Genomic DNA, 25,804 nt, shown 5'->3' on the forward strand with positions numbered 1-25,804 from the left:
AAAGATAGCATCCAGGTTCCGAAGTCCTAACAGACCAGAGAGCTACCCTCTCATTAAAAAGAGATGACTGGTGATGGATTAACCTGAGGGTCACCTCACCTCAGGTGAGGAGAGGAGTGGACAGTCCTTCATGGTAACCTCAGTTGGGGTAGAACTTGAGCCCATGCTGTTAACATTACTCAGTATTGCAAACCAGCCATCCAGCCAATCGAGCTCACTGACACACCTCCAAAGTCAGTGGGTAAAAGGGAAGGCAAATAGAATGTTGCCTTAATTTCAAAGAGGAAATACAATGAAAATATGAAAGCCTTATTATAACTATGCAATCCAACCTCACCTGTGATACTGTGAACATTTCCTAGGTAAGGAATTATACGCTGGCATTGGAGATCATGTGGAGAAAGTTCACAAGGTTGATCCTAGGTATGGAGGAGTATCTAACACAGAAATGTTGAATCGATTGGACTTGTACTCATTGGACTTTAGAAGAACAGAGGAGACCTTACTTCAGTGTTTAATATTCTTAGGGGATTTGACAAGAGAGGGAGAGCTTGACAGGGAGAGATTGTTTCTCCTTCTGGAGGAGTAAGACGAGAGGACATATCTTAGAAGAAAGGGTCATCTATTTAAGACAGAATCAGAGGGAGCACCACTCTGAAAGTTTGTGATTTTAAATAAACCTGTTTGACCATAGTCTGGTATCTTGTGACTTATGACTTTGTCCATCCTCAGTTCAACATCAGCAACTCCACATCATATTTAAGACAGAGATGGAAATTTTTTTTTCTCTCAGAAGGTAGTGAATCTGTGGAATTCTTTACCACAGAGGATTGCCGAAGCTGGATTTTTTAATATATTCTCTGCTGAGATAGGCACATTATTTATCAGGAAGGGAGTCATGGGTTATGGCGATAAGGAAGGAAAGTGTAGTTGAAGATGATCAAATCAGACATGATCTCATTGAATGGCAGAGCAGAACAAATGGATAAATGCCTTTCTTAGAACATAGGACATAGAAAAGTACAGCACAGAACAGGCCCTTTGGCCCACAATGTTGTGCCGAGGATTAATCCTAATGTAAAATAAAATAACTTAACCTACACACCCCTCAATCCACTGCTATCCATGTGCATGTCCAGCAGACGCTTAAATGTCCCTCATGACTCTGCTTTCACCACCACAACTGGCAATGCATTTCAGGAATTCACAACTCTCTGCATAAAGAACCTTCCTCTGGTGTCCCCTCTAAAACTTTCTCCTATAATCTTAAAACTAAGACCCCTCATGCCAGTCAATCCTGCCCTGGGGAAAAGTCTTTGGCTATTGACTCTATCCATTCCTCACATTATCCTGTATACCTCGATCAGGTCACCTCTCTTCCTCCTGTCCAGAGAGAAAAGTCCGAGCTTAGTCAACCCTTCTTCATAAGGCAAGCCCTCCAGTCCAGGCAGCATCCTGGTAAACCTTCTTTGCACCCTCTCCAAAACTTCTGTATCTTTCTGTTAGTAGGGCGACCAGAACTGGACACATTATTCCAAGTGTGGTCTCACCAGGGACTTGTGGAGCTGTAGCAAAACCTCGCGGCTCTTAAACTCGATCTCCCTGTTAATGAAAGCCAAAACACCATATGCTTTCTTAACAACCCAATCCACTTGGGTGGCAACTTTGAGAGATTTATGTACTTGAACACCAAGATCCCTCTGTTCCTCCACACTGCCAAGAATCCTGTCTTTAATCCTGTATTCAGCATGCAAGTTCAACCTTCCAAAATCCATCACTTCGCATTTTTCCATGTTGAACTCCATTTCCCATTTCTCAGCCCAGCTCTGCATCCTGTGTATGTCTCGCTGCAGCCTGCATTAGCCCTTAATACTATCAACAGCCCCTCCAACCTTTGTGTCATCTGCAAATTTATTAACCCACCCCTCAACCTCGTTATTAAAGTCTTTTATAAAAACTACAAAGAGCAGAGGCCCAAGAACAAAGCTCTGTGGGACCCCACTCAACACTGACCTCCAGGCAGAATACTTTCCATCTACAACACTCTCTGCCTTCTATCAGCCAACCAATTCTGAATCCAAAAATCCAAATCTCCCTGTATTTCATACTTCCTGACTTTATGAATGAGCCTACCATGGGGAACCTTAACATATGCCTTGCTGAAGTCCATATACACCACATCCACTGCTCGACCTTCATCGACCTGTCTTGTCACCTCCTCAAAAGAACTCACTAAGATTTGTGAGGCATGACCTGCCCCTCACAAAGCCATACTGGTTGCCTTTAATCACACTATGCTTTGCCAAATAGTCATAAATCCTATCCCTCAGAATTCTTTCCAAACCTTTGCTGACCACAGACGCAAGACTGACTGGTCTATAATTGCCAGGAATTTCTCTATTACTCTTCTTGAAAAGAGGAACAACATGCGTCTTCTTCCAATCCTCCGGTACGACTCCAGTGGAGAGTGAGGAGGCAAAGATCGTCACCAGCAGCTTAACAACCTCCTTTGTTGCTTCCCAGAGCAGTCTAGGATAAATGTGGTCTGACCCTGGGGACTTATCAATCTTAATGTTTGCTGTAATTTCCAGCACATCAACTTCCTCAATCTCGATCTGTTCAAGCCTGTATCCCAACTCCTCAAAGTTCTCATTCACAACAAGGTCCCTTTCCTTTGTAAAAACTGAAACAAAAAACTCATTTAGGGCTCTCCCTATCTGCTCAGACTTCACACACAAGTTCCCTATACTATCCCTGATCGGCCCTACCTTCTCCTGGATCATTCTTTTGTTCCTCACGTTTGAGTAAAATGGCATTGGGTTCTCCCTAATCCTTTTTGCCAAACGTTTTTCATACCCCCTCCTGGCTCTCCTCACTCCATTTTTGAGCTCCTTTCTAGTAAGCCTCTAATCTTGTAAAGCTGTGCTAGATTCTTGCTTTTTCCATCTTATGTAAGCTACCTTCTTCTTTTTGACGAGAAGCTCCTCTGTTCTCGTCATCCAAGGTTCCTTAGTCTTACCCCTTCTTACCTGTCTCAGAGGAACAAATTCATGCATCAGTCGTAACAACTGTTCCTTACAGTCTCCCCATGTCTGCTGTCCCCTTCCTGTGGAACAGTTGCTCCCAGTCTGTACTTCCCAACTCCAGTCTGATAACATCATAATTTTCTTTTCCCCAATTAAATATCTTCCCTCAGTAACTGCTCCTTTCCCTCTCCAAGGCTATGGTAAATGTGAGGCAGTTCTAATCGCTGTCACCAAAGTGTCCTCTCACCGAGAGATCTGACATCTGTTCTGGCTCATTGTCGAGCACCAAATCCAAAATGGCCTCTCCCCTCATCGGTCTGTTTATATACTGAGTAAGGAAACCCCTCCTGAACACATCTGACAAAAACAGCTTCATCCAAACCATCTGCACTAAGGAGGTTCCAGTCAATATCAGGCAAGTTGAAGTCACCCATAACAACAACCCTGCTACACCTACATTTTTCAAAAATTGCCAGCCTAATGGTTCTTCAATCTCCTTACTGCTATTAGGGAGTCTGTAGAAAACCCCCAGTGAGGTGGCTGTTCCCTTTTTGTTCCTAACTTCTACCCATACTGACTCAGTACACAAACCTTCCTCAACAACTTTCTTTCTGTAGCTGTGATGCATTCTCCGATTAGCAATGCTACACCCCTTCCTCTTTTTCCGCCCTCCCTGTTATTTTTAAACGCTCTAAACCCTGGAACATCAAGCAACCATTCCTGACCCTATGAAACCCACGTCTCTGTTATGGCCACAACATCAGAGCTCCAAGTACTGATCCATGCTGTAAGTTCACCACTCTTATTTCTGACACTCCTTGTTTTAAAGCAGACACACTTTAACCGACCCCTTTGTTTCATTGTGTGAGAAACCTTCCCGATAGATTCACTACATCCTGTCACTGTCACATCTGCAACTGCTCCCCTCTCAGATATGTGGCTCTGATTCCCATCCCCCTGCCAAGCTAGTTTAAACCCTCCCGAACACACGAGCAAGTCTCCCACCCAGGACAGTTGTGTCCCTCCAGTGCAGATCCCACCTTCCCAGAGGGTATCCCAATGGTCTAGGTTTCTGAATCCCTCCCTCCTGCACCAGCCTCACAGCCACATGTTAAGCTGTATTCGCTGACTGTTCTCACCTCACTATCTCATGGCACCAGTAGCAAACCCGAGATCACTAGTATACTCATCCTGCTCTTCAGCTTCCAACCTAACTCTCTGTAGTCACTTTTCAGATCCACAATCCCTTTCCTGGCTATATCATTGGTGCCAATATGTACCACGATTTCTGGCTGCTCGCCCTCCCCTTCAGAATCCTGTACACCCGATCGGCGACATCCCGGACTCTGGCACCAGGGAGACAAGGTACCTTCCGGGACTTCTATTCCTGCTCTTGTGTCTTATGGTCCTCTTCCCGAAGGTCCAGAAGAGGAGGAGATGTCTCCACATCCTGGCAGCCTGGTCTGGTATGCCACCCAGTGTCAGTGTGGCTTTTACAGTCTGGAGGAATAGCCAGCAGTGCACAAGAACAGTACCCTGCTCTGTCAGGGTAAGTGCCACATTCTTCTCTACCTCAGTCTCACTCTATCTCTGCTACTGTGCAGTCATCCCTCCAAACCTCCTGCTCGCTCACTCTTACTATTGCCTGAAACATTTTCCCTCACTTGCTCACTCATGTTCTCCCAACCGCCCAAATCACTAATCCAGAGGCTGCAGTTACGCAATGGAAACCCAGTGGTTTCAAGCCTGTGACTGTTTGCCATCATACGTTGCCATGGAGAACCAGGCCTAACGCGGTCAAGGTTTGCTGGAGAGGTGCCCACACCTACGCTCCATCACTGCAGCCATTGATCCTCACAACAGGGGGACAGGGAACCTGACACACAATTTAGGTGCCTCTTTCTCGCAAAGAGACAGGGCAGTGCCACAAACACCCACGCTGAAGAATGAACCAGACAGAGGCCATCTCAAAAGTCTCTCCGACATCTCGGGGTAGCCAGGACCCCTCCTCCTCACCCTGCCAGCCTTTTCGACCCTTGGAGGTCAAGCAGAGGAGGGTCCACTTGCCTCTGACACAAATGCCGTCAGGGCTGCCCGAGCAAACCTTTAAGGCCAACATGCTCCTCTGGTAAGTATTATTCCTCCATCCCAGCTGCAAACCTGATGCAACCCTGAGATATAGTGGGAGGAAAAGAAAGAAAGAACCTTTTGAGGGCACTTTGGCATCACACAGTCACACGGTTGCTTATGTGTTATTTGTTTTGCATTTTAGCTGTTTGCTTGAGACTTCATGGAGCTTTGAATGTAACTGTGCCAGCATGATCCCTAACTTTGTGCACATACTGGACATACCATCGATTGATGTCTATATTGTGTGCCTGTGCAGCACTCGAAACAAGGTGTATTTAGGGCAAAGGGTTTTGCTGTCACTGTTGCTCCTCTTGATCAAAGGTCCTGGGTCTTTCCCTGGCCTCTGGGACAAAGGTGATGATGTGAATGAGGTGGTCAGTGATCTGTGGTGCAGTGAGGTGTACAGCATACAGGGAGCGAATGCAGGGAGCCCACAGGTCTGTATCCTATACAGTGTGTCTGTGAATAATGTTGATTTCTTCGAATGGGTCTCAGTTTGATGGGTCTTACAGCCACCTACCTCATGGGTTGAGACACTTACCTTGCCCACTCCTTGTGTGGTCACTGCAATTTTTGTTCACATTGTGTCATTTCAATTTGCAGCATGATGGAAAGCAGCAGAGGACATTCCTCGGCCAGTGGTTTTCACCTTCTGCCTCTGCCGTTGGTGAGGCTGGTAACATCTCCATCCTGTTCCTGAAAGCCTTTCCCGTGAACCACATAGGCTTTGCACCTCCCAGGAGCACGCCAAGCACTTCTGCATGAGCTTCCATCTTCCCAAACTCTGTCTTTCCCACCACTGTCCAACCCAAACCCTGGGATGTGAAGTGACCAGGCCAGGTCTGGTCATACCTTGTCCCCACTTTGATGCCAGTGTCCTCCTGACGGTGGATGACCCCTCTCCGTGCCTTGCCCCTTTCCTGTTTATACTTTACTGTATGCCTTATTTATGAATACACTGTCCCCTTGCACAATTGTCACCTCTGCCTCCACATACCCCTCTCCCCCAGCCCACTTTGCAGCCCCCAAACCCCGTGAATAGGTTACCGAGTATCTGACCCACAATACTCCTCCTTTGCAACCTCTCCCCAACCCCTTTCCCCCAGTTTCTCTGGATGGATATTATTTTCCTTGTTACCCTTTCAGTCACCAGATGTTAAATCCAACAGAATATTGTGACAGTAATTGTCAGGATGGGAATGAAAAGTTATTTACATTATTTCTATGGTCCTACTGCCCTATTTCCAACCCTTGTTTAAAATTATTTGAACTGTGCAACTTAGATTTTACATTATACAGGTTGTTCCACTATAACGTGCATTTTGTTAACGTGAATTAATTTGAACGTGATTGACGAATTGAGGACATTTTCTATAATGCAAACCTTTAAAGCGTGCAATTCCAAACCCGTTAATTAAAATGGTGCTGCTATTACGTAATTTTCTTATGACACGGGATTGCATGAGAACAGAATTACTGCATTAAAGGAGAACTGACAGTATGTGATCGGAATTATTTTGTCCTGTGGGTCAGCAGTCATGGGCTGGAGCAATGCAAATGTATTTCACTTCAGCCTTTTAATTTCGACTTGAGAATTCTTGGTGCCAAAACTAGATTAAGTATAAATGTGTTCTTTAGTGTCTAACCTTCTCCCAACAAAACAAAAGTTGAGTAAGTCACTTTTTCAAATGAAGGTTTTTCAGTTTGTATGAAGAAAAAAGTAGAATTGTTCATTCGAGTTGGAGACAACCAAAATGGCTGTTTTAAACAGCATTTTACAAAAGGTGCGTACAATAATTCTGACAATGTAGTTTTAATAATACATTTGCAATCTTTTTCACCTTAACTTACAGATGCAATTTTGTTTTCAAATGAAGTAGAGAGGACTGGACCTGGACGTTGCAAATGTCAAACTGCATGGTCATTGAGTCTGGCTGTGAAAGTGCTGTACATATTTTTTAGTTGCCTCATCATAGCTGTTGCTGTTCTTGCATCTGTAGGTAAGATGGTTCTATTATTTCTTAGACACAATGTTAACAAAGTACTTAGCACAGATACTGGCAATTTAGTTGAAGAGATGTTCCCCAGTATTTATGAACATGCAGATCTTCTCTTTGTTTAACCCCATCAATATACAGTATCCCCTAGAATGTGTCTACACTAGTCAGCCTGTTACTCTATCTGGTAGTGAATTCCACGATATTCCACTTCTAGATATAAAAGCTTATTCTGAATTCTCTATCGGATTTATAGACCCTTGTTGTTGTCTTATCAACAAGTGGCATTTTCCTTTCCATGACAACTTAACCAAAACCTTTATAATTTTGAAGATCTCCACAGATCACTTCTTGATCTTCACCTTTCCAGATGCATGTCACTTTTCTGTAGGCATGACCTCTTAGTTTTGGTATCATTCTAGTTAATTTTCCTTCCACCTTCTCCATCAGCTCTTGACCCGTGTTGGCAGTAGTGCAACTGGTTAAAGAAAGATTCGGTAGAAGTTTAATATCACTCCTTGTGAATTCCGTTTATTTTTAGTTCTATTACATCAGTCATAAATAGATCAATGATCAGGTGATGAAATCTCATCTCAATAGCAGTCTGGATCATGCCCGTATAACCTTGAACCAAAAGCACTGCTTCTATTATTTTACCTTTGTCCCCTTCTCAGTTGATGTGTGAAAGGTTTGGGGAAAAATTCAAGAAAACGTACCTGTAATTTGCATTTTATGACGTTGAGCTTCTATAGAATGGAGTTGTAAAGTTACACTATTTACAGTCCCAGGTGGAATCCACAAATTATAATTCTCTTCCACGAAATCCAAATATTTTAATTCATTTCCAAGCAACAGGCCATCATAACTTGGAACTATATTGCTGTTCCTTCACTGTTACTGGATCAGAATTCTGCAACTCTCTAACAACAGTGTGGGTGTCCCTGCAGCACAGAGCTCAGCAATACCTTCTCAAAGCTAATTAAAGATGAGCAATAAATCCTGGCAAAGCCAACAAAACACACACATATCAATGAATAAAAATAAGCACTCATTTGTATAATTAACAAGATAATGTAACAAAACAACACAACCCTTCCAATGTGCTGTGAATCAAAGGGAAACTTAATTTTCCAATGTCTAATCGTGCAACACAGTTACTTGTTGCCATTTTAAATGTGTTGACTATTCTGGAGATGCATGTCCATTTAAAAATTTATTGAGCGATATAATAATCAGGGAAAGGACCTTAATTCTGTTTGTTATGATATACAGTTCAGTATCATCTGTACCCAAGTTGATTTTTCCCTCTGGGGAAACCAAGACCACTATCTCTGTGGCTGGGAAATCGGAATGCCTCTGTGCGTTCTGAAATCATATGCTTCAACATTACACCTCACTCTCCAAGGAGAGTGGAATGTCTTTTCATTTGATCTATTATGATTCAGCTATAAATAAAATTGACCACAAAGGCATGATACCTATTTAGGTATTATTTGTGTGATTGAATAGCCTACTTCTGTTTTTACATCTTATGCTCATATAACAACAGAATCTTGCATTGTTACAGTGTTCAAAAAGGTTGACTCAATAACTGAAGATCTCAACATGGCCCAATCATTCTATGAGACAAAGATTAGTTCTGTTCAGACAAACATTAAAGCGCTTGGTGAGTACTGCTCCTTACATTCTGCAGCAGGTTTGCTCCTAACTTCCACAATGTCACAATAGGAGTTACCATTAATGTATCCCATACATTAATAAAGATATAAGCTGTTAATCTATTTGTTGATTAAATGGTTCAGAGCATTGCTTGCTGAATAGATGTCAGAATAACTATGGACTGGACATTACCAGAAACCGATTAAATGTCATTTTCATTGACTTTTGTAAGGTCTGGCGAGTTTTCACATGCTGTTGTCCAAAACCACCCAAATAACTGGGTCCTGTGCTCCAATGGAGCCCCATTTGTTCAAAGCTAGTCCGATTCTCCAACTCACTGTAGTCATCTGCAGTAATACCAGCCAGCCCTTTCATCTCACTCAATCCTTCCTTTACCTCATTGAGAGAGAAAAACGGCCCAATGTGAGAGAGAATCAACTGACATTCAGTTCCTTGGCCCTGACTTAAGAGAGGATGCTTGCTTACCAAGCCGAATAGCTAACTGACTGTGCCCAAGCCCCTTGACTGATGTTGAGTGAACCCCTTGGCTGATAGCTGCCCTTTTTGACTTGACTGAGGACTTACCCCCATTCGAGGTTGAGGCATGGCTGTTTGTTTGATGCAAGTGCTGTGTGTAGGCTGCTCGCATATGCTCTAAGTATGACATTGAGGTGGGACAGAATTGTATAGCAAACTTCCTACCTCCTTGACTGCTAACTGCTGATATCGCGTCTGCACTGACCCTCCGAATAATATCCCAGCCAAACCCATTCCCCCTCCCCACTCACATTAACCGTGGCTCTGATCCACCTAGCATACACATCCCTGGACACTGTGGGGCAACTTAGCATGGCCAATCCACCTAACCTGTACATCTTTGGAATGAGAGAGGAATTCTAAGCAGCCAGAGGAAACCTGCACAGTCATGTAGAGAATGTGCAAAACTCTACACAGACAGTCATTCCAAGGCTTGAATTGAACCTGGGTCCCTGGCACTGCGAGGCAGACATGTTAAGCACTGAAGCACCATCCTGCCAAGTGGCCATGGCACTTTGAAACTACAGCAGTTCTGGCAACTGTCATCAATTCAAACATTGGATGGAATCATTTTACTTTAGTAATGCAGTGCCAATATCGGGTCTGGAAACCAACTTACTGAATGGTACACATAGCAATAGTTCTCTTTCTCTCTCATTCATCCACCCCAAATTCAAGCTACATTCATTGTCCCCAGCTAAATGGGGAGGTACAGCAGGATGACAGACTCTGGCACCAGGAATAGAAGGTAGGCCTGAGAAAGCTGCTGTTCAGCTCTTTCATTTTTAGCTTGAAACCCTGCTATGGCATCTGAGAGGCTGCAGTGAGCTGAGCTGGCCCAAGAATGGGAGAATGGCATGGAAGGGAGGTGTCTGAGGAAAGCTGCAGAAGGAGACATGCACGAGAATTCCTAGAAGCATGACATTCCAATCGGAACTCTATCAACAAACACATTGACTTGGACCCCATTTACCACCCCCTGAGAAAAAAAACAGGAAATGACATCACCATAGGAAATGACTTCACCGTAGGAAGTCATATCACCAACCCAAAGAAACCCAAACTTATAAATAGAAAGCAGGAATCATCAGCAGTGCTTCTTCTGGAGGATCACTGAAGATGTTACCTAGTATAGTAACGAAATGTCTGAAAATGAATCTTCCAGCTCAGTGAACACACCTACCTCCAGGAAGGATCAGAATTTATCATGATATATGGGAATTCTACCTCCTACTGAAGATTCACAAACCTGACTGCCCCAGTCAACCCATTGTCTCAGCCTGTGCCTGTCCCACTGAACTCATTCCTTCCTACCTTGACACCGTCCTGACCCCCTTAGTCCAAGAACACCCACCTACATTCGGGACACCACCCAAGCCCTTCACTTCCTCCAAGATTTTCGTCACCCCAACCCCCAATGCCTCACCTTCACCATGGACATCCAGTCTCTGTACGCATTGATCCGCCACAACGAAGGTCTCCAAGCTCTCCGTTTCTTCCTCTCACACTGTCCCAACCAGTAACCCTCCACCCCTCCCACTTCCTCCAAACCAAAAGGGTAGCCATACGCACCGCATGGGACCCAGCTATGCCAGCCTGTTTGTCGGGTATGTGGAACAATCCATCTTCTGCAGTTGTACTAGCACCACTCCCCACCTGTTCCTCTGCTACATTGATGACTGTATTGGTCCCGCCTCATGCTCCCACGAGGAAGTTGATCAGTTCAGCAACTTTACCAACACCTTCCATCCTGACCTCAAATTCACCTGGACCATCTCAGACACCACCACACCACCCCCCCCCCACCCCCCCCCCCCACCCCACCCCTTCACTACCTGGACCCCTCCATCACTATCTATGGCAATCAACTAATCACAGAAATCTACTACAAGCCCACCGACTCCCATAGCTACCTAGACTACACCGCCTCCCCTCCACGTCATGTACAAATGCCATCCCTTATTCTCAATTCCTCTGCCTCTGCTACATCTGTTCCCAGAATAACCAATTCCACCTCAAAGTCCCAGATGGCCTCCTTCTTCCAAGATCGCAACTTCCCTTCCCACGTGGTTGATGATGCCCTCCAGCATAACTCCTCCACTTCCTGCACTACCGCCCTTGAGCTCCACCCCTCCCAACGCAACAAGGAGAGAACCCCCTGGTGCTCACCTTCCACCCCACCAACCTCCGCAGGCATCGCATCATCCTCCATCACTTCCACCACCTCCAACCGGACCCCATACCAAAGGTATATTTCCCTCCCCAGTCCTATCAGTGTTCCAGAGAGACCATTCCCTCCGCGACTCCCTCATCAGGTCCATGCCCCCCCACCAGCCCACACCCCGCTCCTGGCATCTTCCCCTCCAACCACAGGAATTGCAAAACCTGTGCCCACACCTCACCGCTCACCTCTGTCCAAGGCCCCAAGGAATCCTTCCACATCTGTCAGAAATTTACCTGTACCTCCACTAAAGTCATCTACTGCATCCATTGCACCTGATGTGATCTCCTCTATATTGGGGAAACAGGACACCTTCTTGCGGATTGTTTCAGAGAAGATCTCTGGGGCACCCATACCCACCAATCTCACGACCCCATGGCTGAACACTTCAACTCCCCCACACTCCGTCAAGGACATGCAGATTCTGGGACTCCTCCACCGCCAAACTGTTACCGTCCAACGACTGGAGGAAGAACTCTTCATATTCTGCCTTGCGACCCTGCAACGGGATAAATGTGGATTTCACTAGTTTCCTCATTTCCCATTCCCCGACATTATCCCAGACCAAAGTCTCCAACTCGGCACCTCCCTCTTGACCTGTCCATCACTACCTCTTCCTACCTATCACCTTCTCCCTCACCTTCATCCACCTATCATTTTCTCAGCTACCTTCTCCCAAGCCCACCCCCTACTTCCCATTTATCTCTCAGCCCCAGCCCTCAAGCCTTGTTCCTGATGAGGGACTTATGCCTGAAACATTGATAGTCCTGCTCCTTGGATGCTGCCTGACCTGCTGTGCTTTTCCAGCAACACACTCTCGACTCTGATCTCCAGCATCTGCAGTCCTCACTTTCTCCTAGATGGGAACGTGGAATTCAAAACAAAGCAGATAGACCGTGTTCTTACTGAATGGAGTAGGCTCAAGGGGCTGAATGGCCTACAGCTGCTCTTAATTCCTATATTTATACATTTGTGTTACCTGCCATGCAAGCCAAACCCTCCAGAGGCTCTGGTGGTAAGGCATATTGAGTGAGTGGATTCAGCCTTCCAATCCTGGGGTGGAGGGGGGGTCCTCGCTAATTCCACCTGAATTTTGCTGATTATCTCTACTGCCCTGTCAAGGGGCATGTACCGAGGTGAAGGACGGTGTTTCTGCCTTGGCTACTGTGAAGCTGTTAATGGTGATGTGTCCTATACTCTTCACCTTCAGTAAATGTGGAAGGTGAACCTACATATGTCACTTCCTTGCCTTGGTGAAAGTTAGCAGCAGACTGTGAGCAAAGAGCTAGAAAAGTGAAGTGATTTTCAAGAAGTTGGCAATTACCTGGTGTACAACCAAAACCTTCGGGAAGAAGTGCATTAAAGAGGTGCTCCTCACTAGGCTGTGCCTCGACACTTCACTGTGACTGATCCGAGACGTTCCCAGCTGAGAAAATCTTCCCACTCTGCACTCAACCGAGTGACCCTGGCTGACACGTTGGGATGCAGGTTCCGTGACTGGAAACTCCAAGGCGAAAGGAGTTTAATTCTTTAAGAAGTGTAATTGGCTTCTTAACAATCTCAACTTTTACATGTCTCCATTACTTAGCTTACTTAGACCCAAGAGGGTACCCTGCTTACCTTCCGAGTCACCCTAGGGAAAGCCAAAAAGGTCAAGTTTGCATTGAGATCTCCATTCGATGGGAATGTCCTGATCTTGAACCCTGCTTGGCGTGTGGATCCGCCTCCACTAGCGTGAGGACATTTAGCCCATTAACTTAGTTTTTCTTTCTCTACAGGAGTTTACTTACTCGCTGAGAATTTATGATACTTTCTGTTCTTATTTGAGATTTTCACCATCTGCAGTTTATTTGATTTTTTTAAAATTGAGTGATTTTAACTGGGCTCACATTAAGGTGAGAGGGGAAAAGTTTAAGGGAAATATGCTTGGAAAGTTCTTTACACAGAGGGTGGTGGGTACCTGGAACACGTTGCCAGCAGAGATTAGATTACTTACAGTGTGGAAACAGGCCCTTCGGCCCAACAAGTCCACACCGCCCAGCCGAAGCGCAACCCACCCATACCCCTACATTTACCCCTTACCTAACACTACGGACAATTTAGCATGGCCAATTCACCTGACCTGCACATCTTTGGACTGTGGGAGGAAACCGGAGCACCGGAGGAAACCCACGCAGACACGGGGAGAACGTGCAAACTCCACACAGTCAGTCGCCTGAGGCGGGAAATGAACCCGGGTCTCTGGCGCTGTGAGGCAGCAGTGCTAACCACTGTGCCACCGTGCCGCCCAGAGATGGTAGAAGCGAGCACGAGAGCGTTGTTTAAGATGTATCTAGACAGATACATGAATGGGTGGGGAGCAGAGGGATGCAGATCCCTGGAAAATAGGCGGCAGGTTTAGATAGAGGATCTGGATCGGTGCAAGCTTGGAGGGCTGAAGGGCCTGTTCCTGTGCTGTAATTTTCTTTGTTCTTTGTTTCTTAAATGCTGAAGTATTTCTTTATCACATATTAGAAATTTCCAAAGATTTTTCTCAGGATTGTAACTTTGTAAAAACTATAGGAAAAGGAAGCTGGGTACCAATATCATTCACAATGATGTGGACCACATGAATGACATAATATTTGCTTTAAAATGTTATGTAGCCATAGAAGACGCTCCAACATCACATACAAACGGACCCAAGGACTGGTGCCAGGCTATACAACCACTGCTACCTACTGATAATGAAATGAAACTGTCCTACAGCTCATTGTTAGGAAGACAAATGATATTGCTTGACATCGGTGTGTTCCATGTCTGCAGTTCTAATTCTCATTAATCTATCTGAGCGCATATTTATGTTGAACCACAAGGCCCAGCTGAGATTTAAAATGTCCGACCAAGACTGCCTCTCTGCGCTTCCACGTCATTGTCCCAGTGATTTAATCTAAATAAGTAGTAAATTTAGAGGTCCCCTTTTAATGCAGTAATCCTGTGCTTTTAAGATGATGATCTACTCCTCGGTGATTATTGGATGCCAAAGGGAGGAAAAGGGAAAACCTCTCCCTTTTATATTGGCATGATCAAATAGAAAGTGAGGGCAGAATTTTCCAGTTTAAATCAAATCCTGAGTAGGAAAGTTCATTGAGGGAAGCCTGTGGCCTGCCTTTTTTTTCACAAAACACTAGATCACATGTCAGCAAGACAGCTGACTGGCCAGTCAGAGATCTGATCTGAGGTGGTGGGGGATCACAGAGAAACGGAGCACAAAGACTTTGGAAATGAAGACAGGTGAGTGACTCTCAAAAGCTACTCCCTGTCCTAAATTAGAGCAGACTGAGAGAGACTCCTCCCCAAACTGACAGCCTACCTACATTGCCCAACCACCAGGCAGGTAGGCTGGTTCATTCCTGTTCATCCAGGAGCTGAAGTAATTGTAGCCAAGGATGTTTGTGGCACTGAAGTGGACTTTCCTGCACTTCATTCCTGCGTGGCAGGAAAGAGGCAATTGTCAACCTGTCTGATAATTTGCCCCCTTCCTCCAACCTTCCCCAACGTTTCTCATGAGAAGAAATTCCACCCTGTCTGGCATTTTCTGAAAGGGAAACCAATTGGGTTTTCATATGAATCTGACATGTGCGTAGTCACTTTTGCTGATCAACTGACCTTTAAACTAGATGCATGTCCTCAAACTGCAACAGCAGGATATGAATTAATATTTGTTTCAATATGCATTCAGTATTGGTCTACAGATCATAGTGATGTGTATTATTTGTGGCTCAGTTACTAGCCTTCGTGTTTCTGAGGCCAGGAAGATGTGGTTTAAGTTCAATTCCAGGACTTGGATATAACAGTACACACTGATAGTTTAGTTCTGTCTTGGATGAGATACCAAATTAAGGTTCCAGTCATAAGCCGAAAGATCCTATGAAACTACAGCAAACTTTTCATTAACTGGCAAGTATGGGACGAGGAGTGTGTGGTTGATCAAATATTCCACATAATCAAGAGGTACATGTAACCTCAGTGAACCCCAACCGAGCGAAGCTTCAGTACATCAACATCCCTCAAAAAAAATTAATGTAAAAACATCAACACACCTCCTAAAATCAATGTAAAATTACACAGTAAGCAATAGAAACATAGAGCAGGGGTATTCACACCACTTAAATTTTTTTACAGCATAAATATTTGGACACCTCAGTAGATCATGGTATTTGAGGGATAATTTTTTTTACCAGTTTATCAAGAGTGTCAGGTTTTAACAAAGCTTGCTGTATTTTGAAGCAGAGTGCTGAAGTGGGTGTAATCTATGCCAGCCTTCTGATTTTTATCCCACAGTCAACATCGCAGTAATAGGTTATCTGGTCATTATCATGTTGCTATTTATTGCTGAAAAGAGCAAAGTATTGCCAACACTTCTTGCCTTGCGCATACAACAAGACAAATGCAAGAATGCCATATTTCATAGTTCACAGGAGGAAAGGGTTCTGATTGGTTAGCAAGTGAGTTCTAATTGGCTAATGCATTAACGTGTAAGAAGCAACAGGGAACTGTATTGCTTAATATTACTGTTTGAGAGTTTGCAGTGTACAAATTAGCTACTGTATTTCCTTCTTTACTAAAGACCCTACACTTTAAAACTATTTAATTGGCTATAAAGAACATTGGGATGATTAGGACTTATGAAAGATCCGACTCTTTCTTAACTACAACTGATCACAGCTGTACCTGTGATAGTATATTAAAAATAAGCAATTAATAGCTTCAGAATAGCTAAACAAGTGAATCATTGTATAGACAGTAATGTCATCTCCAAATACAATAATTTAGAGAATCCTCTCACTTAGACTACTCAGATTGACAAGGATCTAAACAGACTCCCACTCCCTCTTACCTCTAGTAGAAAAGACCACAGATTTATCTTTGTATGGACTAAGCAACTTCTGAACACATCAGAAATTAAATGATCATATTATGGCTTGGAACACTGGCTTCTGATGTTAAATTGCAACCCATATTGGCAAACCTTTCATAGCAATTTAAGTATTGAGCAATTGAACTGAATACTTAACAAATTAATTGAGTTGATTGAAGTTGTGACTAATTGCAGCCAATCTGTACTCACAATTATGTGCCAGTTTTCCTGGAGATTAGAGCACATTTCAAGTTTGTATGAGTCAGCGGAAGTGAGCACTTTGGCTCGATTACAAGTGGCTTTTACCTCGAAGAAAAGATTGTGGGTTCACATCATACTTCAGAATTTGTGCACAGCAATTTAGACTGATACTATATTGTGGTATTGAGGGAATGGGATACTGTTTGTGAAGTTACCTCTGGATTAAGGAGGAGAAAGTGAGGACTGCAGATACTGGAGATCAGAGCTGAAAATATGTTGCAGGAAAAGCGCAGCAGGTCAGGCAGCATCCAAGGAACAGGAGAATCGACGTTTCGGGCATCAGCCCTTCTTCAGGAATGGTTCCTGAAAAAGGGTTCATGCCCGAAACGTCGATTCTCCTGCTCCTTGGATGCTGCCTGACCGGCTGCGCTTTTCCAGCAACACATTTTCAGCTCTACCTCTGGATTAAGCCAAGAATAACTAGAGATAGAATAGGAACCCTCAAGGACCAAAGTGGACATGTATATGTAGAGCCTCAGGAGATGGATGAGGTCATCAACGAATATTTCTTCTCTGGGTTTACTGTGGAGAAAGAAAAGAAGACTTGGGGAAGTTAGTGGTGACATCTTGGGAACAGTCCATATGACAGTAGCGGAGGTGTTGGAAGCATTGGAATGTATGTAGGTGAAGAAATCTCCTGGTCCTGACCAGTTATATCCAAGAACACTGCAAGACAAGAAACTGTGGGGCGCTGCCTGATATTTTTCCATCATCATTGGCCATGGGTGAGGTCCCTGAAGTCTGGAGGGTAGCAATTGTCATGCCCTTATTCAAAAAGGGTTGAAAGGAAAACCTGGGAAATATTGACCAGTAAGCCTAACATCTGTAGTAGGTAAGTTACTTGAGAAAGTTTTGAGAGATAAGGTATTTTGAAAGACTGGCTTTGTGTGAGATCATGCCTCATAAATTTCTTAGAGTTCTTTGATGAAGTGACCAGGAAGGTTGACAAAGATGGGTGGTATATGTAGTCTAAATGAATTTCATTAAGGCATTTGATAAGGTTTCGCATAGTAGGCTGTTCTGGAAGATTAGAGTGCATGGAATCCAGGGGAAGCTTGCAAATTGGATACACAATTGGCTTGAAAGTAGGAAGCAGAAGGTAATAGTGGAAGGATGCTTGTCAGACTGGAGGCCTGTGACTAATGGAGTGCATTAGGGGTAGGGGTTGGTGCTGGGCATTTTGCTCTTTGTTATCTATATCAATGATTTGGATGAGAATGTACAAGGCATGGTTAGTAAGCTTGTAGATGACACTAAAATAGGTGATATTGTGGACAGTGAAGAAGGTTATCAGAAATTGCACCAGGACCTTGGTCAGCTATGAAAGTGGGCTGAGAAATGGCAAATGGAGTTTAGTATAGATAAGCGTGAAGTGTTGCATTTTGGAAATTCAAATCAAGGTAGGAGTTTCATAGTGGATGGTCAGGCCTTAAGGAGTGTAGTGGAACAGAGGGACCTTGGAGTTCAGGTGCATGATTCTCTGAAAGTGGAGTCACAGGTAGACAGGGCAGTGAAGAAGGCTTTTGGCAATTGGCTTTCATCAGTCAGGGCATTGAGTATTGAAGTTGGGAAGTTATGTTGTAGTTGTACAGGACATTGGTGAGGCTGCCCTTGGAATATTGTGTTCAGTTTGGTCACCTTGCGATAGGAAGGAAGTTATTAAACTAGCAAGAGTACAGAAGAAATTTACAAGGATTTTGCCAAGACTCAAGCATCTGAGTTACGGGAAGAAGTTAGACAAGCAAGGACTTTTTTCCTCAGGAAACTGATGGGGGAAATCTTATAGGAATGTTGAGGATCATGAGAAGCCTGGATAGGGTGAATGCAGCCAGTCTTTTTCCCAGGGTTGGGGAATCAGGGATGAGAGGGCATCATTGTAAGGTTAGAGGGGAAAGAATAAAAGGGAACCTGAGGTGCAATGTTTTTACACAGGATGGTTGCATATGGAATGAGCTGCCAGTGGAAGTGGTTGAGGCAGGTACATTAACAATATTTAAAAGGCATTTGGACAAATACATGGATAGGAAAGGTTTAGAAGGATATGGCGGCATGGACTAATTTGGGCACAAGGGCCTGTCTCCATGCTGTAGGATGCTATGACTTTTTGACTCAGTGACTCAGTTTTCCTTCCCAGATGGCAGTAAGGTATCCTGTGGAACTATTTTGAAGAAAAATAGGCAAGCTATTCCTGGTAAATATTGCATCACTAAAACAGATGATCTAGTCATTATCACTTTTGTGTTCTTGGAACTTGTTGTGCATAAGTTGGCTGCCATGTTTTGATAATATAACTGTTTCTGCAATTTAGAAGTACTTTATTGGATGAAAATTTTGAGGAATTATCTTCACAGGTGCTACGTAAATGATTATTAGTCCACTGGTTATTATTAGCCCACGGACTGATGCTGTGAACTATAATGTGATATTTTCATTATGAAAAGAATCCTGTTCAATGTGCGCAGTGCAGTTTTCATGGGATTTCAGTACTTTCTCGAATGGAGTGTAGTTTTTTTTAAGTTATTGCAGTTGGGAATGAAATTAACTGTCAAGTGAAACAATGGATAGCTTTTGGTAGGGGGACATATGCTTTCTGCAGTGAGCATTTATTTTACAAGTAGTCAGCTAAATTAATTGACATCAATGCTCATTAGATGTATATCTTTAATGTATTTATTTTTGTGCTAAGTTGGTTGATCTAAATTTTAAAAATGTTGGACAAGTGAGGAAAGCTACCAAACAGGTTTCCTACATTTTACTGCGATTCAGTGACATCTGCTGTACTTGAATGGATGTGGCTTCTTATAGGAACTGGTCCATTATCAGATACATTATCCAAAATTATATAAGTAGAAATAAATGGCTATAAAGAATTGCCTGGCATCAGAGGAGTGCTCATGCATTTGGAACCATGTCTTATTGCAAGGTTCGATCTGAGAAAGGAAAGGGTTTAGTTTTCAAAAGTTTCTTTTCACAATTATTTAAGTACACTGAATCAAAACTTCTTTTTTTTTCCAAACAACATTTGAAGGAGACGTGAGCAAAAAGGAAAATTGAGTTGTGATAAATGATTTTTAAAAACGTATCATCAGGAATATTGCTCACAATTACTCTCACTTCATTACCAGAAATGTGGCAGAAATAGCTTACGTGCATAAATGAAGCTGTGTTCATTCCAACAAATATTTGGTGCTGAGCAGCTTCAAGGATGGTCCTGACTTGTACATAATTTAATGTGGGGAGAAAGTGAGGACTGCAGATGCTGGAGATCAGAGCTGAAAATGTGTTGCTGGAAAAGCGCAGCAGGTCAGGCAGCATCCAAGGAGCAGGAGAATCGACGTTTCGGGCATCAGCCCTTCTTCAGGAAAGCTGAAGCTGTGGACCTTAGACACCAAATTACATCAACCTGTTGAAACATAGTTGCAGTCGGCATTATTTGGAAAGGAAGTAGTCAACCTTTTATTCTGTCCATGAACATGTTGCTAGTTTCTTTGTGAGTATTGGTTATTTCTTGTTGATGTATACTTATGCTTACCATCCATTTTTTTAGGTCACTGTAAGTGTAGACACTTATTGTTTGTCAACATAATGTGAGTCATAAGACTCAATTACTTATTTGTAAGATCTCCGTTTCATCTTAACTTCTTCATGAGGACATATATAATCATTTGAATTTCAATTATTATGGGAGGTAAGCTAGCAGAGGGACAAATCCAATAAGGGAAACAACAGGGGAAAGAATAAAGCAATATAATATTTTTTATTCTCTTCCCCTCCCCTGTTACCCCAGATAAAAAATCCACAAGCAAAAATTGTTCTTCTTGCCATGACATTTCCCAGTTTGCACAAGAAATCATTGGCTTGCAGAAAGAGTTTGAGGAGATACAGCAGTTACTGTTGACTCAAGAGCCTGCTCTGGATGAGACTGTCCAAAACCACTTGACCCTTTTGACTGACAACAGACGAATCAATAAGGAGGTTATGCATTATTCAACATCTATTGAACAGATCAACCAAACGGTGGAAAGTATTTCAGTGCAAGTAAATGGATTGCAAAGCCTTATAAAGGAACTTGATGAGTTTATGAGGAAACTGACCCAGGACCAGTACAAAATAAGGATCAGTGTGCAACACATTAACTTCACCACCAACCAGAATACATTATGGCGTGAAGAACTTCAAAGGAAAGCTGATGAGGAAACGTTAATATTACGGAAGATAGTGGCAGACTGGCAGAACTCCTCAAAAGCTTTTGGAAGTTTGAAGACTTCAATGAGCAGGATGAATGATGTGGTGAAAGGTATTCAGAGCACTCTGGTCACTACACTGCAGAGAGTCTCTCAAAATGCTGAGGTCATGCATGACTTAAGCTTGCAACTGCTGGTGGTGCATGAGCAGTTTGAAAATATCTCCACCTTCCTTGATGACCATGAAGAAAATATTCAGGACATTGTTTATCATGCAAAGTATTATGAAAACAGGACAGCTGAGAGGTTTGAAACCATTATGGGGCGAATGATTTCCCATGAAACTGAAATTAACACCATACTGGCCAACATCAATGCTACAAACAATCATGTACACAGCATGATAAAGTATATCAGCGATGTGAGGACATCTTGTTCAAGTGGGATTGGAACACATTCAGAAGAACTTTACCATCTCAACAATTCCCTGACCATTATTCAGAGTGCCACCGATCTGCTCCGACAGCAGTATAATCTCCTAACAGCAACAGTGGATGAGGAAATAAGCAAGCTTGCTGTTGTAATGGAAGAAATGAAAATTGTTGATGCACAACATGGAGAGGCAATCAAAAATGTCACTATTTTAAGAGGTGAGTGGCTTTTAATCATTTTGAAACATCAGAATAATGTAGTATGACTGTGTTACATTTGGTAGTCACATTGGCTGAAGATGCCAGTGTAGAATACAATTACCAAACCTCCAGGATTGCCCTGGAGTCTCCAGGAAACAGAGATGAATTTGCTGCACAATAACCCAGGAGGGAAAAAAAAATCATAGGGACACTTTATGAAAAATTATGCACTTTTATTTAACAGTATAAAAATATTAGGCAAAGCTAAAGGCTGATTGATAGTCCATATTCAGCTAATTGAGTCATATAGCTATTACGACCAGGTGAGGAGGCCTCTCAGTTGACCGCAACAAAGATGTTGATTTCTTTTTAGCCACAGCTATATTTTAGATCACAAATACAAAATTCAAGAACCAATAACAAGGTTTTATTTTATTACTTTCCAACTCCAAGAAAATAATAAACTATGACATCAAAGACACACACAAACACAGATAGAAATATACAATGGAGAGAGTGTCTAACACAAGAAGGAAGATTTTAAAAAACATAATTTAAATGTCCTTAGAGTTCTTGAGGTGTAAGTTTTAGCTTGAGTCTAGAGATAGTTAGTTGATCTTGTATTCACAGCAGTAGTGAAATTTACCATTAAAGTTCTCAGTGAACAGATGGATCTCCATTTTGCTTGGTCATTCACAGAACCTCTACAGTGTGGAGCAGGCCATTTGGCTCAAGGTGTCCACACCGACCCTCTGAAGAGCATCCCACCTGGACCTATCCCCTTAACCGATCCCTATAACTCTGCATTTCCCATGGTTAACCCATGTAGCCTGCACATACCCAGACACTATGAACAATTTACCATGGCTTATCCACCTAATGTACACATCTTTGGACTGTGGGAAGAAACTGGAGAACTCGGAAGAAACTCACACTGACACATGGAGAATGAGCAAACTCCACAAAGAGAGGCACCCAAGGATGGAATTGAACCTGGGTCCCTGGCACTGTGAGGCAGCAGCGCTAACCACTGAGCTACCATGCCATCCATCATCACGCATTGTCCCTGAGTGGTTAAGAGAAAACAAGGGGAGAGTGAGTCTTCCAGTCCTACTGTTTCCATTTTCTCCTTTCTCTCTGTTTTGCCCAAAAGCAATTACTTTAAGTACAGATATTTTATGTATTCCCATTTCTGGTTTCATTGTTTTTCCATGCTGATCATTTGCAAATGACTTCCATCTCCAGTATGCAAAACCTACTAAGAAAGGGAACACTTACTCGATCAGGCCCAACTGGCTGACTTCATTACAATCACCACATCTGCCACTACTGGGCCAGACGATACTATCGCTAGAATCTTAATCCGGAAACTCAGTTGTTCTGGGGGCCTAGGTTCAAATCCTGAAGATGGTGGAATTTGAATTTAGTGAAAAAAATCTGGAGTTAAGGACCTATTAATGACCATGAAACTGTTGCTGATCAGGAAAAAATCCAATCTGTCTCACTAAAGTTCTTCAGTGAAGGAAATCTGCCATCCTTATCCAGTCTGACTTCTATGTGACTCCAGACACGCAACAATGTGGTTCACTTTCAACTGCCTTCTGAAATGGCCCAACAAGCCACTCAGACCAGCTAGGGAAGGGCAGTTGGTGAGGCCCACCAGTGGATAAAGAGCAAGTTACTGCAATAGACCCACACATAACCTATTCCCAGTGGCAAAATGAATGAAGGCTGGTCGAGGGGACCTTTGGTCAAAGACACTCAGTGCCTGATTAAAGGCGTGGACATAGGGAAGAGGACTGGCCACTTAGAACCATCCCATTGCCCTTGCATTTGAAAGGCCCTGCTCTCCTCACCTTTATAGTCTCCACTCCTGAACCCCCAGCCCTCCCCGACACTACGCTCGCCCCAACCTGCTCAAATCTGTCTTGGATCTTGTCCTCTGAGATTGTTCTCTGGACAGCCTCCTACATGGCACTGTCAAGTGCAGGAGCTGCCAGCTGTGATTGCCAGCAGCTCCTGTTGGGTACGTGTTGGGTACGACTTGTAGCCCCAGGAACCCAGCTCCAGGAGAAGGCCCTGCAGTATTCTTGGAATTGAGTGACTGGCTGAGGATCTAGTAGGGCTCCTCTGCAGAAGCAGATCCCCAGCTGGCAGGTGAGAGCTCACTGCCAACTGACGTTTCCACTCTCACATTCCTATGGCCATCCTCTTAATGTCCATAAGTTTAATAAATGTAGACAAATACCTCCCACAGTGTATTGTCAGCGTACATTTAAAATTGTTCCACTCATCTTGTTGGCACAAAAAGCATACAAAGAGAGTGCAGGAATTTAGGAGTACAGTTGGCACAAATTTCGAAGTTGCAAACAGCATGTGTAAACAAGTCGGCTGAGTAAGTCCCAAGACGAGACTGCAGCACAAGGCTACCGAACTTTCCAATAGGGTTACTCTGGATGCCTCTGAAAGGAAGTGTATGGTCTATGTGAAGGTCACACCATTGAAACATTAGATCAAATATGGAAGTTTATTTGGAACAAAGTAGCAGGTAAAACAGTTGCATATCTCCGTGATGGTTAATTAAATCTACTATTGTTGTGATGGCTTGGACTGTTATTATAACCATATAGGAAACAAAAATCCTTGTGCTTTCTCCACTTTTGCACTTGTCGAGGAAGAAACCCAGAAGAGTTGATGGATCAGGGTCAGATCAGAAATGGGAGTATCTTGGGTCCCAGCACGGTTTGGTGATGGTGGTGGAATGAGAAGTGCTATGGTACCCATAGTATGGTGTTGAGGTGAGATATAATAGCATTGGAAATTGGCAGGGGGCTGCAGTCAATGCTGTCAAGTGAGAATTTTTTGTAATCTACCTATGGAGTTATGGGTTGACAGAACGGGTCTAAGAGATCATGATGTTTGTTGATGTAAGGTCACGTGCCTAAGCAACTATTGGAGAGAAATCTCAACAAGGAATGGCTTGTGTGGAGCCATAACTCTGTTGATAGTCTAGAGAGAAAAGTTTATTGTTCAAAATGAAACAGATTATTGTAAAGTCATTTGAGAGACAGTCAGACCCTTGACCACACCTTCAGAAGGCAAAACCTTTGTAAGGTCCAGAATGCTGTTGTAAAGTTAATGCAGACGTTAGGCTTACTTCACAACACAGGCGTGATTATAAGAACAAGGAGGTTATCATGGAGCTATATCTAGCTTTAGTTAAGCCAAAGCTGGAGTTCTGAGTGCAGGTCTGGTCACCATATTATAGGAAGGATGTCCATGCTATAGAAAAACAGGCTCGCAGGCAATAAAAGGTGTTGCCTTGGCAGTAGCAATTTAGCTAAGAACAGAGACCAGATAGGCTGAGGTTGTTTCCCTTAGAGCAAAGAAGATTGAGGGGGATCTTCCTGAGGTGTACCAAGTTATAAGAGGCATAGATAGATTAGATAGGGAGAACTATTTCCCCTTAGTGCAGGGGTTAGAACAACGGGCACAGTTTTATGGGAACAAGCAGAAGGTGTAGAGGTGATACAAGGAAATGTTTTTCACTCTGAGGATTATGACATTTGGAACTCAATGCCTAAAAGGCTGGTAGAGACAGGAACCTTGAGACGTTTAAGAACTATTCAGATTAAAACTTGAAATGCTATAGTCTACATTACTATGGGTCATGTGCTGGGAAATGATATTAGAATAGATGGATGTTTGAAGACTGGCATGGATAAAAGTGGCTGGATGGTCCCTTTCTGTGCTATGAAAACTTTATGGTTATATAACATGCAAGGAGAAAAATTGAGTCAGAAGTCGAGAAGAGAAGGAGGTTATTCAGTTAGCAATGACTTAAGTACAAAGTAGTCATGGAATATCATCAGATTATAAGAAATAGGAACAGAAAAAGGCGTTTGGCCCCCAAACCTGCTTGGCCATTCAATAGGATTGTGGCTGATCTGACACTCCACACATTCACTTTCCTGCTCTTTTCCCATAATCCTTGATTCCCTTACTGATCAAGAATTTATATATCTCAGCCTTAAATATGCACAAATGGCCTGCCCCATAGCTTTCTGTAGCAAGGAGTTCCAAAGACACTCAACTTTCTGAGAGAAGAAATTCTTCCTCATCTCAGTATTAAATTTTCAGCCCTTTATTCTGAGACTATTCCCTCTGGTCTTAGTCTCTTCCATGAGTAGAAACAGCCTCACAACATTTATCCTATCACATGCCTTAAGAATCCTCGATGTCTCCATGAGATTGCAC

The 25,804-nt window shown here is 43.2% G+C and overlaps 1 protein-coding gene across 3 annotated transcripts in view; it reads left to right on the forward strand.

Annotated features, from left to right (window-relative positions):
• The window catches only part of scara3 (scavenger receptor class A, member 3), a 66,622-nt gene that overhangs the window by 28,134 nt on the left and 12,684 nt on the right, over positions 1-25,804 (forward strand). For all 3 annotated transcript variants that reach the window (XM_072555214.1, XM_072555216.1, XM_072555223.1), the window contains exons 4-6: positions 7,010-7,156; positions 8,721-8,819; positions 20,519-21,565. In XM_072555214.1, the coding sequence (XP_072411315.1) occupies positions 7,010-7,156; positions 8,721-8,819; positions 20,519-21,565 (1,293 nt within the window). The remainder of the gene's footprint in view (positions 1-7,009; positions 7,157-8,720; positions 8,820-20,518; positions 21,566-25,804) is intronic.

Source organism: Chiloscyllium punctatum, chromosome 3, assembly GCF_047496795.1.
Source record: "Chiloscyllium punctatum isolate Juve2018m chromosome 3, sChiPun1.3, whole genome shotgun sequence".
NCBI classification, from domain to species: Eukaryota; Metazoa; Chordata; class Chondrichthyes; order Orectolobiformes; family Hemiscylliidae; genus Chiloscyllium; species Chiloscyllium punctatum.